The 17,783-nt window shown below is 32.4% G+C and overlaps 1 protein-coding gene across 2 annotated transcripts in view; it reads right to left on the bottom strand.

Moving 5' to 3' along the window:
* The window catches only part of LOC126735333 (nephrin), a 47,624-nt gene that overhangs the window by 22,622 nt on the left and 7,219 nt on the right, over positions 1–17,783 (bottom strand). The window contains exons 2-5 of one of the 2 annotated variants that reach the window (XM_050439286.1): positions 10,850–10,982; positions 4,141–4,355; positions 2,245–2,361; positions 1,971–2,177 (exon numbers count right to left, since the gene is read on the bottom strand). In XM_050439286.1, coding sequence (XP_050295243.1) covers positions 1,971–2,177; positions 2,245–2,361; positions 4,141–4,355; positions 10,850–10,982 — 672 coding nt within the window. The remainder of the gene's footprint in view (positions 1–1,970; positions 2,178–2,244; positions 2,362–4,140; positions 4,356–10,849; positions 10,983–17,783) is intronic. The other variant, XM_050439287.1, reaches the window with a different exon arrangement.

Genomic DNA, 17,783 nt, shown 5'->3' with positions numbered 1-17,783 from the left:
TTTGAGTTTTTGGGCAGATTTAACCTTAAAGTAGTGTATTTTTATTGGGATCATAAAAATTATAGGGACATGTTTTAGAAATAAGTAAGTAAAAATTGTTCCTACTATTATTAGAGTGTAAGTTGTATTTATTATAAAGCTTAAAAAATTAAATATTAAGGCCAAGTATGTTGTTAGTTTATGCTAAATTTTTTTCATTGCGTAGAGGGTTCTTTTTTAGTCTTTTAAAATGTTTGCTGTTGTTTTGCTTCTCGGTCTTTGTTTTTGTACTTCATGCTCGTCTACTTCTTCTCTTTTTTCACACTTGTTTGTTCTTATTAAATTATTTTGTTCTGTGTCCGTATCGATCTAATCTAAATGGGCAAACATATGTGGAAAAGAACATTAAACAGGCGAACATATAAAGATTGATGCCAGTACAAAAACAAAGATCGTCAAAATAGGAATTATTGATTTATGAACTACTTAAACGATTCTTTTAGTCTTTTAAGTAATTTATAAACAAAATCCATGCAATAAAAGTCACGATATTAGAATCATCATTCCAGGAGTGCCTGTTAGAGACAAACGACTTTGTCCCTTCTAGACAAGAATATATTGGGTTCTAGTTGTTAACATTTAGAAATTATTGATTGATGAACCATTCGAACGACTTTTTTAGTGTTTTTTTAAAGAAATGACTAAAATGCATGCACTAAAAGTCACGATATTAGAGATTACGATACTATATGTATACGAAATTACTCATTAACGATGTTTGATCTTCAAGAAGACCACCCAGTTTAAAGTAAAACATTTCAAAAATTAGTAAAAATATTCTCATGCAAAAGAAAGCATAATATTTAGAAAAATGTTCTTTACAAATAATCTTTAGACATAAGACATCTAAGAAATAGTTTAGGAATTATCGGCACTTTTAAGTGGTAGTGGTCAAGAACGATGTTTGCTTTTTAAAGGGAACCAATCACTTTAAATTATAATATCTTAAAACCTAATAAGATTATTTTCATAAAACAAAAAGCATATTATTCAGAAGATTGTTATTTACAAATATTTTTTATGGTGTAATCTGGTCCAAGAAATATTTTTGAAATTATCAGCACTTTTATCTCAATGTGACCAAGATCGATATTTGCCGTTCAAAGTAACCATTTACAAATTCAATATCTCCAAGACTATTGAGAATATTTTTATAAAACAAAAAGCATGATGTTTAGTAGAATTTTTTTAATATTTTTATCTAGTCCAAGAAATAGCTTAAGATTTATTGGCACTTTTACATGTTTTGCATGTTTTCTTATTTTTCTAATTAATTCAAGCTAAATCACTGCTAGTGGAATTAATATTCATTATTTTTAGCCTATAGCCATACATTAATTATGTAGGCAGACAATTTCCACCATCAGATGGTACATTTCCTACAAGACAAAATATTCAATTTCATAGATTTCGTTGAAGCAGTTTAAACTGCAAAGAAATTGCAGCAGCCGATTTTTATAATTGAAATTCTATATTTCCCTTATTAACTCATAACTTATTACTCTCGAAATTATATTAACTGAAGCTGTATTCAAATTTGGGTATGTTCTTTATATTCAATATATCCACAGTCCACAAAGGTATTAAAAAATCCAAATAAGTAAATGTTGGTAATGTTTCAAATGCAGGCAAAAACAAAAACAAGACATATATTAGACAAATAATTCTAGTTTGCCTAAATAAATCACCGGCGGCGATATTCGTTGGTGCAGAAGGGAAACTTAACTTGCCATAATGCAGCAGGCTTTGTAGTGCCTCAATTAACGACTTTCCAAGTTTCATTCTCGACCCTCGAAAAGTTCTTTGCCGCTTTGCGGTTCTACACAATAATTAAATTTTGGCTTTCGTGGTCCACTTGTACCCCCAAGCATGCCCTCTCTTTATTTCCTTGATTTATTCGATTTTAACGAGAGTTATTTAAAAATACTTACGAAATATATTGAGTGGCACCCGTCTGATGATTTCGCCGGCAGTTTGGGAGGCAGACGCCCTACACTCCAACTTGCCGCCCTTAAATTGCCTCGGCAGTGACGTAATCAAGAGCTGATTAACCGTCGTTTGAGAGCCACGATTCGAGTCCACCACGCTGTCCAGAATTGTGTCGTTAAACCACCAAGTTAACGTTGGCTTTGGGTAACCTACAAATTATTTATTATTCACAAAAACCGAACAGGCATGAATGGATGAGGAGTGCTCGATGCTCACCTCCGTTGACCTGACACGAAAGAAAGAGCTCGTGCCCTTCGAGAAAAGGGCCGGCGGTCGCGTTTGCTTTTATTTCACGTCCTTCGGTGTCAAAAATGCGGGGCTCGCTCGGCTGCTCTGCAAAGATACCAAAAAAGGTCCAGAGTAAATATTTTTTTTTCTTTCTCGGGGTGTAGCCGCTCTTATAAAAATTGCTCATTAGAAAGTATAATGGAGGTCCATGCGGTCGCTTCTTTACGCTCATACGCGTATTTCGTTCACCCCGGCACCTTTAATGTGCTTGTCGTTTCTGAGAAAGTAAATAAGCAGATCTTCTGTGCATCATTAATGCAAGTTCTTTATTATGTCACAGCATCGAAATTTTGACTTTCTTTCAATTTTCTTAATAGCGATTTTAAAAAAGAGTTTACCCAGAGATAGGAAAAGTTAGAAAAGACCTTTTTACTTTAAATCCAGTAAATTGATTTCTCACACAAAGTCAAACCACTAGTAACAGTGTGTGTAATACAGGGTATCCCCGGTCAGCGAGTTTAAAATGCTAGAGTATAATATACAGGAACCACAAAGAAGTAGTTTGAGATAGGATACCGATGGTCGAAATTGGGTCGTTTCCAACATACAAATTGTTGGCATTTTTCAAGAAAATCGACTTTTAGCGACTTTTTAAGTATTTAATGATAAGTTTTGCAGCTGCTTTTTAAGTATTTGCATGTGATTTAACTTCTCCAAGGATGGACTTGCAGCACATGTGTGTTAAATTTTATGTGTGGTGTTGAATCAGGTGATCTTGCTGGCCAAGGGACTGGACCATATCTACCAATCCATCTGTTGTTGTTGGTCTGATCTAGGAAAGCTGTTAAAGGCCGAAGAGTGAAATGCGCTGGACAGCTGTCGTGCTAGAACCAAACTTCTCTCCGCAACTGAAGGGCCACTTAAAATCTTTTTTTTTATGTAAAGGAAAACGTAAAATGCTCTATAATCTCACAGCTACGTTACGCGCTTAACAGTTACGTTATTTGTAAAGAACAGATTTAAGTTCAGTATCGATAGGTACTGTGGAGCATTAAATAACATTTTAAGAATAGCTAGTCTATCATTAAATATAGTTGATTTTATTAAGGTAGTATTACTATTTTTCTACAAAAATTAATTTATTTTATAATTTTTTTAATCAATATAAAAATTCTCCAACTAAAATAGCTCTAACTCCCAAACTTATCGGCAGATAAGCGATTAATTAAGCGATCGGCCTTAAGTTTATCCTCAGAAGGCACACTATTTTGTTGAAAAAAAATTATTAAACTATTATTAGTCGTTCCGAAATTATGATCAAAAATTTCCGTCAACAAAACAAATAAAAATCATAAAATTACAATTTGGTTTTAAAACCTACAACTTTGGTGGCTCTTGGATCTCATCGTATATGAAATTAATAAAAAATAAATTCTTTTTTTTGTGTTTTTTCTTTAAAAAAATATTCCAATTAGTTTATAGAAATGTTTACAAGAAAAGACAATACTTGGTAAAAAAAAAATTAGTTAAAAAAAAAGTCACAACCAAAAATAATAAAAATATTGCCAGTTGTTTTCAAGTTATGACCGAAAATGTCAAAATTCAAGTATCTTTCTTATGTTGAAAATTCATAGAATAATTCGAAAAAAAAAATTTTTTTCAAGAAAGTGGGTAAGTAGGTTCAAGTACCTCAATTTTTTTGAAAAATTTTTTATACCTTGCATTTTTAAAACGACGCATTTCCGACCATCGGTGCTCTATCTCATACTACTTCTCTATAGCTCTTGTATACAGTCTAGAATTTTTGACTAGTTGAACGGGTTTCACATTCTCTATACATATAATGATTTTCAAAGTCAACAAGAACCAAAATATTATTCTTACCCACTAAACTTAAGTTGACCTGAAAATTCCTAGTGGGCGAATTGACAAAATCCACTCTACATCTATAGGCTCCCTGATCACCTTTTTTTACTCGTTGAATTCGAAGCTTCGCTTTAGAAGGTTCGTCTTTCGCCACGAAATAGGATCTTCTGCCTAAGTCATCACTCATGGCCAAATGGGAGCCTTTAGATAAAGGGACATCTCTGGCATCTAAGCTGAAACAAAAAGATAAGATTAAATATTTTTTTGATAGATTTATTTAAAACCTCCAATTCCTAATGGCTATTGGATCTATAATATTATATTTTCTACCAATCTTTACGATCTAGTTCAGTTTTATTTTTTTTCCCAATTAGTTAATTCTAAAAGACATCACCGAAATAAACAGTTTCTTAAGAAGGGAGATCTTTTAGTTAGTTCAGCTAATTTATCATGTTTTTACTAAACAAATTCGGTGGCTACAATATCGGACATTTCCACTAGGAATTTCCGCTCCCATCAGCGTGGAACATTAACCTTCTTTTTGTCCGACGATGTCCGGGACATTTTCGGGGCGTGTGACGTTGCCCTCTCCACAATTTCTCCTTTTCTGACCGTTTTGAATTCCCGTCGCTGCTTTTTGCCTACTAATCGATTTTGAAACATCCTATGAAAAAAGTCATCCTTGTTTAGTATTATTGGTATCATAAAACTTGAAACCGATTATTATATTTAAATTGGGAGGCGATTCCGGTTTAAAAATATAGTTCACAAAGAAGCGGAATATAATCGGAAAGTTCGCCATCCAGAACGATTTACGGCAGCCAACAAACCCTTGTATGGATTTTTATTTTTACCCGAAAGAAGAAAATCGATCGGACCACTACTTCCACCACCACCGGAAGTAAGTTGTAGGGAATAGTTAGCGAGCATAAATCAAAAACGGATTCGCTGAGAGCGGTACTTTTATTTTCCGAACAAATTTGCAGGATATGCTGCTCCCTTCTCTGCTCTCTTCTCTCTCCGAAGGCTATTTTCCCAGCTCTGATAAACTGCCTTCCTCCTTAATGCATTATAATTTACTACGTGTTTGTGTATGTCTATGTATGCAAAAAAGTTGCCTTTGGTCCGGATAAACTGATGCTGATTAAGCGAAACGAAGGAAACAATAAATTTTCTTTAAGGTAATTTATTGCCCCTTCTATTAAATCGAGACTTTTTATTATGTTAAGTGAAAGTTCGGTATTTATTTAATAATAAAACCAGAAAAAAATCTTATTCAGAAAAATGTTAAATATAAAATTATATAATAGAATAGTTGGTAGTAATTAAATTCATTAATTTATATAAAATAAACTTTATAAACAACGATACATTTATTGCAGCCTATATATAGAAAAACGACGAGAATATTATATGGTAGTTGAAAATTTTATAAATTGTTTAATGTCTCTATTTTGTTATTTAAATATTTTCGTATCTGCGGGCCGTTGAATTTATTTAAATATTCTTTTGTTTATCGATGCATGGTCAGGTTAAATAAATATATATACGTTTTATAAATTATAATTCACTCTGTTTTGTGATTATTTTATTAATTTCGATTGTTTTGTTTTGTTTTATAATTGAAATACTTTCCTAAAAAAAGAAGTTTTTTCAGTCAAAAGTGAAAAGAATTAAAATTAAAAAAAGATTATTTTTAAAAATTTGGAAGCGAATACCTTAAATAGATGCTGTAACAATTGCTTCGATAATTACGAACACGTCCATTTCGCAGGATCGTTTCTAATAAAACGATTGATTTTTCTGTCAAAATGCACGTTTATGGGAAATTTTATAGCTTGTTGCGAAAAATTACTTTATAAGACAGACGTATTCAGGAGTTTTCATTTTTCTGGCTACTTTTGAGATTCCAGTTTCACAATCTAATGAAAAAAAACAGGCAAAAAATAATACTATATTCAAATTAAAGAACCCTAAAAATAACGCACAACATCTGTTTCTCAACCGGTAAAATAACCTATTAACATTTGAACCAGGACCATAAAACAACAACAAATTATAATTAGCAAAAATGGCAATTTCGAAACAATTGTGGGGTAATTGTTCCAGGTGCTGTTTTATTCAAAATACCACACCAGCAAGTAATATAACCTTTTCTAAATCAGTCGGCTACGGGTCAGTTTTTTACTCTTCGTTATTTTTACAGAATGTACGCCCCATAAAGGGCACCAGTGCACTTTTAATATCATCCCGGGTTAAAGCAGTAAATTTTTGTCGGACCGCAGGCCTGTCTGAGGCCACATCCGCCATTTCCTATATGGGGATTATATACAGTTTTTTTTCAGGCTTATTATTGCGATAATCGAGGGTTTTTGTGGTTAAGTTAAAACAGTGGATACCTATATAACAGATATTTTTGCTAGGAATCGACCATCGATTATAGATATGTTTTATAATTTAATTCTTCCTGAAATTAGAAATATAAAATGACCTAAAATATTCAGTAATAAAATTAGGGTTATTTAATACAGGGTGATTTTCAACCTATGCGCATAAACTTAGGAAATGATAGCTGATGAGTAATAATGAAAAAAAAAATAGCAAAATATTTTTAGTTTTGGAGATATCCATATTTTTTTAAATAAAAAACGTGTATCTTTAACGTGCCTAATTTAAACTAATTTAAAGCAACTGTTCGAAGTTGTTTCCATTATTTTCGATACAGACTTGAGCTCGTCGAATCCATGAAGACGTACATGTACGGGCCAAACCAGGCTGTAGGTGAATTGCGTCACTGGCATCGTTTATGCGATGTCGTAGCTCTTGCTCAGTATCAATTTCGTTTACATACACCATTATTTTCATATGACCCCACAAATAAAAGTCTAATGGATTAAGGTCAGGCGAGCGAGGGAGCCACCCAACTGGACCATCACGGCCTATCCATCGTCCGGGAAACACACGATCTAAATGTTGTCTGGTCGTGAAAAATGTGGTGGAGCACCATCATGAAGAAACCACATGTTCTGCCTAACGTTGAGATTCAAATTTTCAAGGAGCACTGGTAAATTATTGCGCAAAAATTCTAAATACCGAGCACCGGTCAAACGATTTTCCAGAATAAAAGGTCCGATGAGCATCCCGTTCAGAATTCCAGCCCATACATTTACAGAAAAACGTTGTTGAAAGTATTTTCTCCGTGTAATATGCGGATTTTTCAAAGTCCAGTAATGAGTGTTATGAAAGTTCAAAATTCCATTGCGCGTAAAATTTGCCTCATCCGTAACTAAAATGTTCATGGTACGGATTGGGCTTAACTGCTGGTGATGTAACAACCACTCATAAAGTGTACTCGAAGCGGCAAATCTCTTGGAAGTAGGGCTTGTACCCTCTGCACATGAAACGAGTACAGCAACTCGTGCCTTAAAATTTGCCAACTTGTAGATTGCGATCTTCCAAATCGCGCTGCAATTGTCCTAGTGCTAATTCCAGGTTGTTCTTCGATAACTTGTAAAATATCCTCCTCTAAATTTAGAATGTGCCTAGGTCTAATAGCTCCTCCATCTTGTCCAGGCCGCGGGCGCAAATTGCCAGTTTCTCTACCCCGCTGAATAAAACGTAAGGAAGCCCCACGTCTCGGGTGATATGTTCGGGGAAATCTTTGGGCATACAGATCAGCTGCTGCCACTGCATTTTGCTGCGTTTCTCCGTAAACCAAAATCATGTCGACAAGTTCTTCGTTTGTAAAAATGTGCGCCATTACATTTGACGCTTTTATTTTGTTCGTGTGAAAATAACGATCGAAAACGATCACAGCCACCAACAAACTAAGTTACAGTAGAGTCTCGATAACGTGAACGTCCCATAACGTGATTTAACTAACTTAACAACCAAAACGCCTTTTTAAAAAATATTATTTTATTTGAAAATTAATTAATACAAAATTACATGCTAATTGTCTTAGCGACTTCAATTGACTAACTCGATAATAAACAATGAAACAGTTTTGTTGTAATCAAATGCAGGGTCAGCAGCTAGTAGCTTCCATGGTGGTATAAGGTGGCTCGTCACATAACTCGTGAACATCCCTAAACGTGAACAGCCTAATTGGTATTCAGCTTATTCTGAAACGTGAACGCCAAAAATATTTATATCGTTTTACCGTTTTACTCGTAGGCATTAAGCGGCATTTCCCTTTGTCGGCAACTTTAGTACTAACTTAGTGCTTTTGCATATCGCCGCCAAATTGTATATCTTATTTATACATGTTTGGAAGAGATATGAAATTTGCGTCTTACTCAGTATTTGTTCGCCAATCAATCCGAAACAAGCATGATGTCTACAAAGAAAGTAAATTATTTAACTCTGGAAAAAAAGCCCAACTCTTGTCGGATGTTAGTAGAGGTTGCGGAGTTACCTTTTTAGCAAAAAAGTATGGAATAGCCAAATCCACGGTGTGTGTAATTAAGAAGAAAAAACATCAAATTACTAACAGTTGACTTGACTTTTTTTGGACCAGGTAAACGAAAATCTCTTAGACCTTCTGAATATCCATTAATGGGAAGAGCTTTGTATAAGTGGTTTTTGCGACAACGAGAGAGGAATGCACCAATAAGTGGTTTAATTTTAAAAGAGAAAGCCAAATATTTTCAAAAATTCAAGTTTTTCAAGCAAAAATACGAGCTCGGAGTGGTTGCAAAAGTTCAAGAAATATTTGGCATACGCTTCCTAACTATAACCAAGTGTACAACGCCGATGAAACCGGCTTGTACTGAAAGCTTTTACCCGGAAAGACTTACGTATCTAATTACGTATATAATTGACTCCTTTGGTAATAGGGAAAGCTAAAAAACCACGAAGTTTTAAGAACTCTTACATTCCTGTACACTACAAAAACTCACAATCTGCATGGATGACAGCCGGAATTTTTAAGGAATGGTTCAAAGAAATTTTTGTTCCTGAGGTAAATTTACTGCCATAGCTATACATTTCAAAATTAAAAGTTTCTTTTAATTTTAGGTGAGAAAGTTTTTTAAGAAACAAGGTCTTCCAGAGAAAGCACTTCTTTTATTGGATAATGCCCCCAGTCATCCCCCAGTAGAGGAACTTTTATCTGATGATGGACTAATTCAAGTTATGTATATGCCTCCCAATGTGACACTCTTAATTCAACCTATGGACCAAAACGTTATTAGGTTGACTAAACTGCATTGTCGCTCCATGTTTTTGGCAATGGTTGTAGCTAATAAATCTAAGGGCATGAATGTCATTATCAAACAATACAACCTCAGGGATGTTATTTTAAACTTATCACGAGCATGGAATAAATTAGAACCAGCAACCATTAAAAAGTGTTGGAAAAATATTTTCGAAAGCCAAAGCAATGATGATCGTGAAGACACAATGCCTGAAATAAGAAAACAAAAGCCTGAATAGCATTATAGAGACTAACCTCAATTTATTAGAAGAAATTGATTCAGGGCAAGACTTCGAACGTGGAGATATCGAAGAATGGAATAAAGATGACTTCGTTGAACATGATGAGAATTGTACTGCAGTGTCTAATGATTCAGGAATCGAACAGGATCAATATCCAGAGGTTTCTCAGGCTATGGATAGAGTCACTTACGTTGAGGCAGTTCGTATATTTAATGGGCGGAGCAAAACAATGCCGACTTCGAGGATATTCAGCCTTTACACAAATTACGTTAATGTGCAACTATTCTTTCAAACAAAGTTAGATAACTTTTTTCTAAAAACAACTGATTAAATACAAATAATGTACATTGTACTTACTTACATATACATACCTGTATAATAAATATTTTTTTTTTTATACCATGTAAAAAACATATTCATATACATTTTCAACTATGTATTACTAACTGTATAACATGTTTTTATTTAATTTTTCAATAAAATATATATTCAAAGTACATATGTATATGTGTTAGTTTATCATGCGATTAACTTTATCCAGTAACATGAACTCCTCGAAAACATGAACACAGTCATCCCTAATTAGTTCACGTTATCGAGACTCTATTGTACTGCTAAAGATTCCAAACAACAAATTCCAAACATTATGACTTGTTTACTATCAGTTATTAATAAACAAATTAAGTTCGTCTGATACACGTTCTGTTGGCATTTGTTTAACTTTATTTCGGAAACCAAAAATATTTTACCACATTTTTTTCTCATTATTACTCATTATTGATCTTCATCTGCCATTTCCCAAGTTTATGCGCATAGGTTGAAAATCACCCTGTATAGGGACTATGTATTTAATAATTGTCATAAATTTAGTATCCTAAGGTAACATAAGCGGACTGTTCATATGGGAATACCTTATTATCCAATTTTATTCGTAATCATTATTTCATGCTGTTCTGGATGAGTTTCTGTCACGAGTAAGTCCAGGATCATCTTGAAATTTAATTTTAGTAATTTTGTAGGGAATAATTAATTTTCTATTTGTCCATGATGAGCCCTATAAATATTATGACTTATTGACGTTTTAACATTAAGAAAAAAATCAATTATTAAATTTATAATTTTTTTAATTATGTATTTTATGTTAGGAAAAACTTTTGACGAGCTTGTTTATTTATCTTCTTTATCTCACAAGTGTTTAATTCTACATAATTTAAGTAATGGTAATATAAATTTTATTTTTATAAGCGCACAAGTATTTAGTTACTGTGTGTGGAAATATCTTTCTTACCTGTACAAAGGCATCCCAATGGTATCCTTAAACCAGAAAATCATGGTTACGTTATCGTCCGGCAGAGCAGGAGTGGCATCACAAGGCAGTTCAGCATCTCTACCTTCTACGGCCCATACGATTTTAGCAGGTACTAAAACAGAAATTTTCAAAATGTATTTCTTTCGATCATTAAGCTATGAGAGTACGGGAAACAAAATTAGTAAAGCGCAGTTGGCTTCAGCCGGTGCCAAAATTAAATTCGTTTATTGTTACGCCTAATTCTCTAAAGAGCTTTCGTTTATATCCGCCTCATTTGGGTATATTAATTATGCATAAAACGAACAAAATGAGTCAGGTTTATTTGGAAATGATTCAGAAGTAAAATTGTTATAAATTCTTATTAAAGTGGCTTAATTCCTTAATTGCTTGTATTTGCAAAAGTTTAAATTTATACATTGCTGTAAACTGATAAATAGATGCAAACGATAATTTTCGTTTTTTCTAGACATAGAAAATTAAAACAATACAACGATTTTTTATGAGTAGCCATGATCATTTTCCGAAAAAAATAAAAAAGGAAAACAACGAACGCAAGCAAATCGGCAATGTGGCAGAAGCGAGGGACAATTTAAAAATAATTAGTTAAAGTGTCGCGTCTCCTCTTTGTTTTGTGAGGACGAGAGCTTTTAATCATATCACAAGTTTTTGTCATCCCCATCTGACGAAAAAACAAATCGCTTTAAAATTATTGTTTAGAGTTTCCGCTGCTTAACCGTCAACGTATTTTCAGAGATTAAGTGACAGTTTCAAACAGTTTTTTTTTTAATTCCACCACAGAGAGACAGCTTGGCTATTGTTTATTTATATATTTCCAAGCGGAAATTGATCATTTAAATGGCTTTATTAAAAGATTTTTATGTATGCAATATTTTCTTAAATAATTAAATACATAATGACTTTTATTTAAAACAAAAATCTACATATTCAATAAATGTTACCATACAAAAACTCATTACTGTTTTAATGCAGTTTAAGAAATTGATAAATGAATTATCGAAGAAAGAAAAATATTTTTTTAAAGAAATTCATAGGGAAAAAAAATATAAATAAAATAATAAAATTTTTAAAAAATCAAAAAAAAATCGCTGCAAATTGAGGATCTTTACAAAAAAACTAATTTTTGACATCAATTTTTTTTATTGAAAAAAGTCCTATAAGGAAATGTTTTAAATGAAAGTTCTGTGGATTGAAAGAGGGTATATTTATATGAAAGAAAATTAACTTGATCTATAATAGAAGTCTAATATAACTTTAATATATTTTTTTATAAAATTTAATCCCAGTTTTAATATTTTGTAGGACCTCCTTTTCTTTTTATAATATGAGTGAGCCTCCTTTTCATCGAGTGGACCGTCAGCTTTTACGTATAGGAAGGCTCAAAACTATTCCATTCTTGCAGCAAAACACGTTTAAGCTCTTCCTTACTGGAAATATGGTGTTTCCTTATTCGTTTTCGTAGCTCACTCCAAAGATTTTCGATCCGGTTGACATCTGGAGATTGAGAAGGTGTATTTAAAGTATGAGGGACATTAAACGCAATCCACTGCTTGATTATATAGGCCCACACTAGTACACTACCACCACCATGTATCACAGTCTTATGCAGATTTTATGCATCTAGTTCACAATTGGGCTTCCTCCACACAGTCACTTTCCCATCTGAATGAAAAATGTTGAATTTACTTTCATCAGAGAATATTACTTTGTCCCAAAATATATTATCTTGATGAAAGTGTGCATTCGCAAATTCAAGACGCTTTTTTTGGTTAACCTTATTAATAAATGGTTTATTCCGAGCTACTCTGGCACTATATCCAGCCCTATCAAGAACTCTTCGTACTGTTTTTGACCTCACGTTAATGCTATCTTCTTCTGTCAATATAGCCGCAATTTCAGAAGCGCTAGTTCGAGGATTTTGCTTAATTTTATTCACAATTTTTCTTTCTTGCCTCTCCGTCAACTTTGGCGGACGTCCAGTTCTAGGCTTATTTTTAAAATTTTCTGCAGTTTCAAACCTTTTTAAGACACTACGCACAGTAAATCGACTTTTCTTCACAATTTGGACAATCCCTGAATACGATTTGCCCTCTTTTCGCTAATGTACAATTATTTTTCGCTCGGAAAAATTGACGAGTAAAAGCTTACTTCATACATGCATCTATAATTAATCAACGACCTCTAAATAACATATTAGGCATATTTTGTTTTAAAAAGTTTCATTATCTTCTGACCAGTACTTTAGTAATTTGTTGACGGTCCCTTGTTTCTTAGCTCGATGTTGTCTTTAGAACATGTACATACAAGCGAGCGGATGACATCAGTGTCGTGTGCCATTTTGGCAGCGTGCCAAATGTTAGGGAGATTTTAGCCTTTAATAATAATACACGACAATACAAAAATAGCGGCGTGGGCGATACGCGACTCTCCGCGTATGAGAACGTAACAAAGATTTTCGAAAGGTGATTCCGATGAGCAACAACTCAAACATTCCGCTACCGTTTTTCAGCTTTTCAAGTCCGCTCTATATGTAGGATTTCCTGTCAGAACGGATGACAATATTTAGTTTCTTTCTTATTATAGCTTTCCTAGAATTTAAATAACTCCTTACTTATCAATAATCGGCACTCTTATACAGGATGTTACTTAAAGGTATGTCATAATTTAAAAGGGACAATTCTGGACCGATTTTAAGTCAAAAAGTTCATATAAACATGGGTCCTAAAATGTTTAGTTTTTAAGATACAGGGTGTTAAAGTTTAATTTTTTTTTCGTTTTTAATAAATTTTTCAAATACGGTTTAAAATATTGAACTGAATTTTGGCACAGGATATTATGGCATAAAAAACATTTTTTAGATGTTCACCTACTTTTTTTTATTTTTTAGCAACCAGTGGCGTAGCTATGATGAATTTTTAATACAATTTTACACAAAAAAATACTACGCCATTGACTTACGAAAAAAATTATGATTTTATCTTAATTATCAGTCATTTATAAACAAAAAATTCCTCCATGACTTTTGCCGTAAATCTTACCGATGCAATCGTTAATTAAAAAAACATTTTTTATGCAATCAATCAATCAATCAATCAATGCTTTATTGTCAAGAAATTGTTACAATTTGTAGACAAAGCTGTAAAACAAAAAAGACACAAAAATACAAACCAATACTTGGTTTTGGGTGACTCCAAAGAAAAAAATCGAGAGGGGTGAGATCTGGTGATCTTGGCGGCCACTCAATAGGCCCTTTTCTACCAATCCACTTCAACTACTCTTTCAATTTATATTTTTTAAAAGGGGTGTCTTTGGAGGCTAGAGAGATGGTAATACACTCTTCAAAAAATATTAATAACTTTGGCTCCTTCTTATTAACGGCTTTAAGTATTTTGTAATACCTTTTACGGTTTGCGTAATTGCAAATTTTGTCATTTTTTAATTTTTCTTTCTGAAAACATGCTCAGATCCATGTTTAATGATTTTATGAGAAGAATCTAGTTTGATTTTCAAGCATCTATTTTTCTTAGCTGTAGAGATATGAGTATTTTCTTTTTAAGATATCGAATTTTTGAGAAAAAAAAAATGCTCAACTTCCAAGGCAAATTTCTTCATTATCAAAGTATTTTCTAGAAAATATTTGAAATACGTATCCAATGATTTTATGAAAAGAATCCATAGTCCAATTTTCAAATCTATATCCCTCTTAATTGCAGAAATATGAGTATTCTGATACTAAGATATCGAATTTTCCAGAAAATAAAATGCTCAGCTTCCAAGCTAAATTTACTCATTTTCAAAGTTTCCTCTAGAAAAAAGTTGAAATACGTCTCCAATGATTTTATAAAAAGAATCTACAGTCCAATTTTCAAGCCTCTACCTATTTTGGTTGCAGAGATATGAGTATTTTGTTCCTAAAGTATCGAATTTTTTAGAAAAAAAAATATTCAGCTTTTAAGGCAAATTTAGAAATTTAATATTTTTTATTTAGCAACAAAAGGGAAATGTGATAGCCTTTAATAAAATATTAAAATTGATCAACAAAAAAACAAAAATTAATAACTTTGGATCCACCGTATTACTAAAGAAATGGTATTAAGTATTGTTTTTATCCTTTTGAAATTGTCCACCTGTATAATCATTCATAATATTATCTTTCTTTTAACTTTAATCTGCATGCGGCAAAATATGAATTATAACTAATACAACACTTGGTAAAAATAGGTTCCATTGCTCTTGTATTCATACGAAATAACATTCAAATCGAAACGACAAATTTTACCGGCATTTTTGCACTTTTGATTACACATTTTTTAATAAATAATGCAAATCCCCATTCGGCGGTCTGGTTTCTGCGTAATTTTAATTTTGCTTTTGTCTGAAAAAATGCTTTTATCAACGTAATGAATCTATTTGTTGCTTTAGAGTTTAGACTATAATTTATAAATTCTTTTGTTTTTCATAAGGAATCGAAAGATTTATTAACCTATAACATGAGACAATTAAAATGTTATTAAAGACCAAAGTAAAGTTCTCGATTAAAGGTTTCTTATTTTGCATCATCACGTTTCTCTTGATTAATTTAACAGCTCTAGGTTTTGAATACCAACCATGAATCTTATCTGAAGCCGCAAAGTTGATCCTTGAAGTTGGTACTTTCATGGTTTACGTGGCAACTTTACAATTAAGGATCCAATTAATTATAACCGACCGAGTTTCCACTTTGGGTCGGCGCTGTGTCCTGAATAATATTTGCTGTTATAATAATATAAAAAATTAGTGCACTAAGTGAAGTAAAACTACTTTTGTTCCATTCATATGTCTATTTACGCACAATTTCCGTACGTAATTTCTTCATAATAATTGATGATCCTAAAGCACCACTTTCATATTCAGAGTCTGTATCACTTTCTGACATAATTTCTTATTACTCACTCGAAAATTCACAAATTATGAACTTTAAAATGAATTTTACACTCATGGGACCTTCAAAAAGTGTCCACTCAACGGAGGTGTCCGTCCAAAGGAAAAAGGCCACACAGAAGCAAAATTAAACAGCATGTTATTTTTTTAAACAAGTTTAATATTAATTATTTAATGACAATAAGTATATAATTAGGTTTACAAAATAATTATAATTATGCAAAAAAAAATAAACTTAAAAAACAAACCGAAAATAAACTAAACTAGTACATGCATACATATAAAGATTTTTGTAAGAAATAATATGTAAATATTTTGGAACACATATACAAATTAAGATCATTGTTAATTTTTAAAATATTCTAATAAAGACGTTTGTCAATTTTTTTTGTTGAGCAAAGTATCTTGGAAATGAAGATCAAACTTAGATAGTAAATCTAGAGCAGATAGGTCACCCTTAGCCTGAGTGAAGCGTTTTAATTGTTGCGTCATATTAAAAGCCTGTTGATAGGTAGTCAATTCCTCTTCTTCCTCAACGTGTTCCTCTTCTGACTCATCGGATGATACCACTACTTCCTCTTGATTCGAAACCTCCAGAGGAAGGTCATCAATTTGCTCCAATGTTAAATCATTGTCTACATTAAAAAATTCGTTGATATCATCAGAAGAAATTTCTTCTTCTTTTCAATTGTTGAGCGTGTGAGATAAAAATTTCTAAATTGATTTTTGCTATAAGTGACGTAATACCCAATATAATAAATAACTAATTATGAATTCGTCACAACAATACAGATTTTACTTTTATTCCTAGACTGTTAATTTCATATTTAATCTAGCATTTATATGTCCAGAACAAAAATACGTTGTCTCCTTTATATCTATCTATATGCTAAGCTAATGGTGCTTTACAATATAAATTATCTGATTTAGTTTCAGCAATTTCCCGATAATAAACACAAAGGTTCGGCCGCAACTGGATATAGTTGAAATTAAATCTATAGACGCTACACAAGGGCAATTATAGTGTAGGGAAAACGGACCCTTCAAACTGTTTATTAATTTCAGTGTTGTGCGGTTAGTTGATAAGCAAGTTGTGGGAAAGGTACCTACGGTCTAAAGATTGAAATTTAGTAAGAGTTTCCCACATATTAATACATACAATTTAGTACTCTTAATTGAGGGGGTCAGAAGCCAAGGGATCCAAGTAACAAATTAAGAGTTTTGAGAATGTTTGAAGTTTAAAGTTTTAGGTCATTAAAAAATATTTGGTGATATTTTTTATTTCTGTTTTTATTAAATATTGTAATTTGAATGTTTCAAAATGCATTTCATAAATTCTAGATATCATTTTTTGGTTTGTTACTTTTTTGCAAGTAAAAACTTATAGGCCAGTCACTTATACTTCTATGCCTTAAAAATAAAATACATAACAATTTACCAAAATAAAGAAATGTTTATTCTAATGGAGAAATTAACATGAACTCAATATAAAGAAAAACATATTAATCATCATCGGATCCAAAATTTCTGTAAGTGTCTGTATCCCCTTCTTGGGTGACATTAATTTGTTGTTGTTGAAGCCTTGAGGTTTTTCCTTTATATAACAGATCCTTGTAAACTTTATGATGGACAGGCGGAACAAAAGGTAGTAGCTGCAAGTGATTCTGATACTTGGCCAGTTTGATTTTTGGTGGGGTAACATGCAAATTTGGCAATGCTACAGTGGTTGGCTGATTCCTTGGGCGTCCAGTAGTATTTTTTTGTTTTAGGTCCATTATATTAAATGCGATTTCTTGGTTGTATGTAGACTTCTTTATAAAACATCTTGTAAGGTTCGGCTTTTTCAAAATGCAACCATTGCATCTTACTAAGGCCTACTATGTTTGGTTTCATGTAGCTATCCATTGGAGATATTGACTTAAAGTCCTAAGGCTGCATTTTAACCACAATAAATTTGCGACTAACGCCTCCCACA

Source organism: Anthonomus grandis, chromosome 4 (assembly GCF_022605725.1).
Source record: "Anthonomus grandis grandis chromosome 4, icAntGran1.3, whole genome shotgun sequence".
Taxonomy (NCBI): domain Eukaryota; kingdom Metazoa; phylum Arthropoda; class Insecta; order Coleoptera; family Curculionidae; genus Anthonomus; species Anthonomus grandis.
Note: the sequence above shows the minus strand (reverse complement) of the source record. Positions and strands in the feature narration are given on the sequence as shown.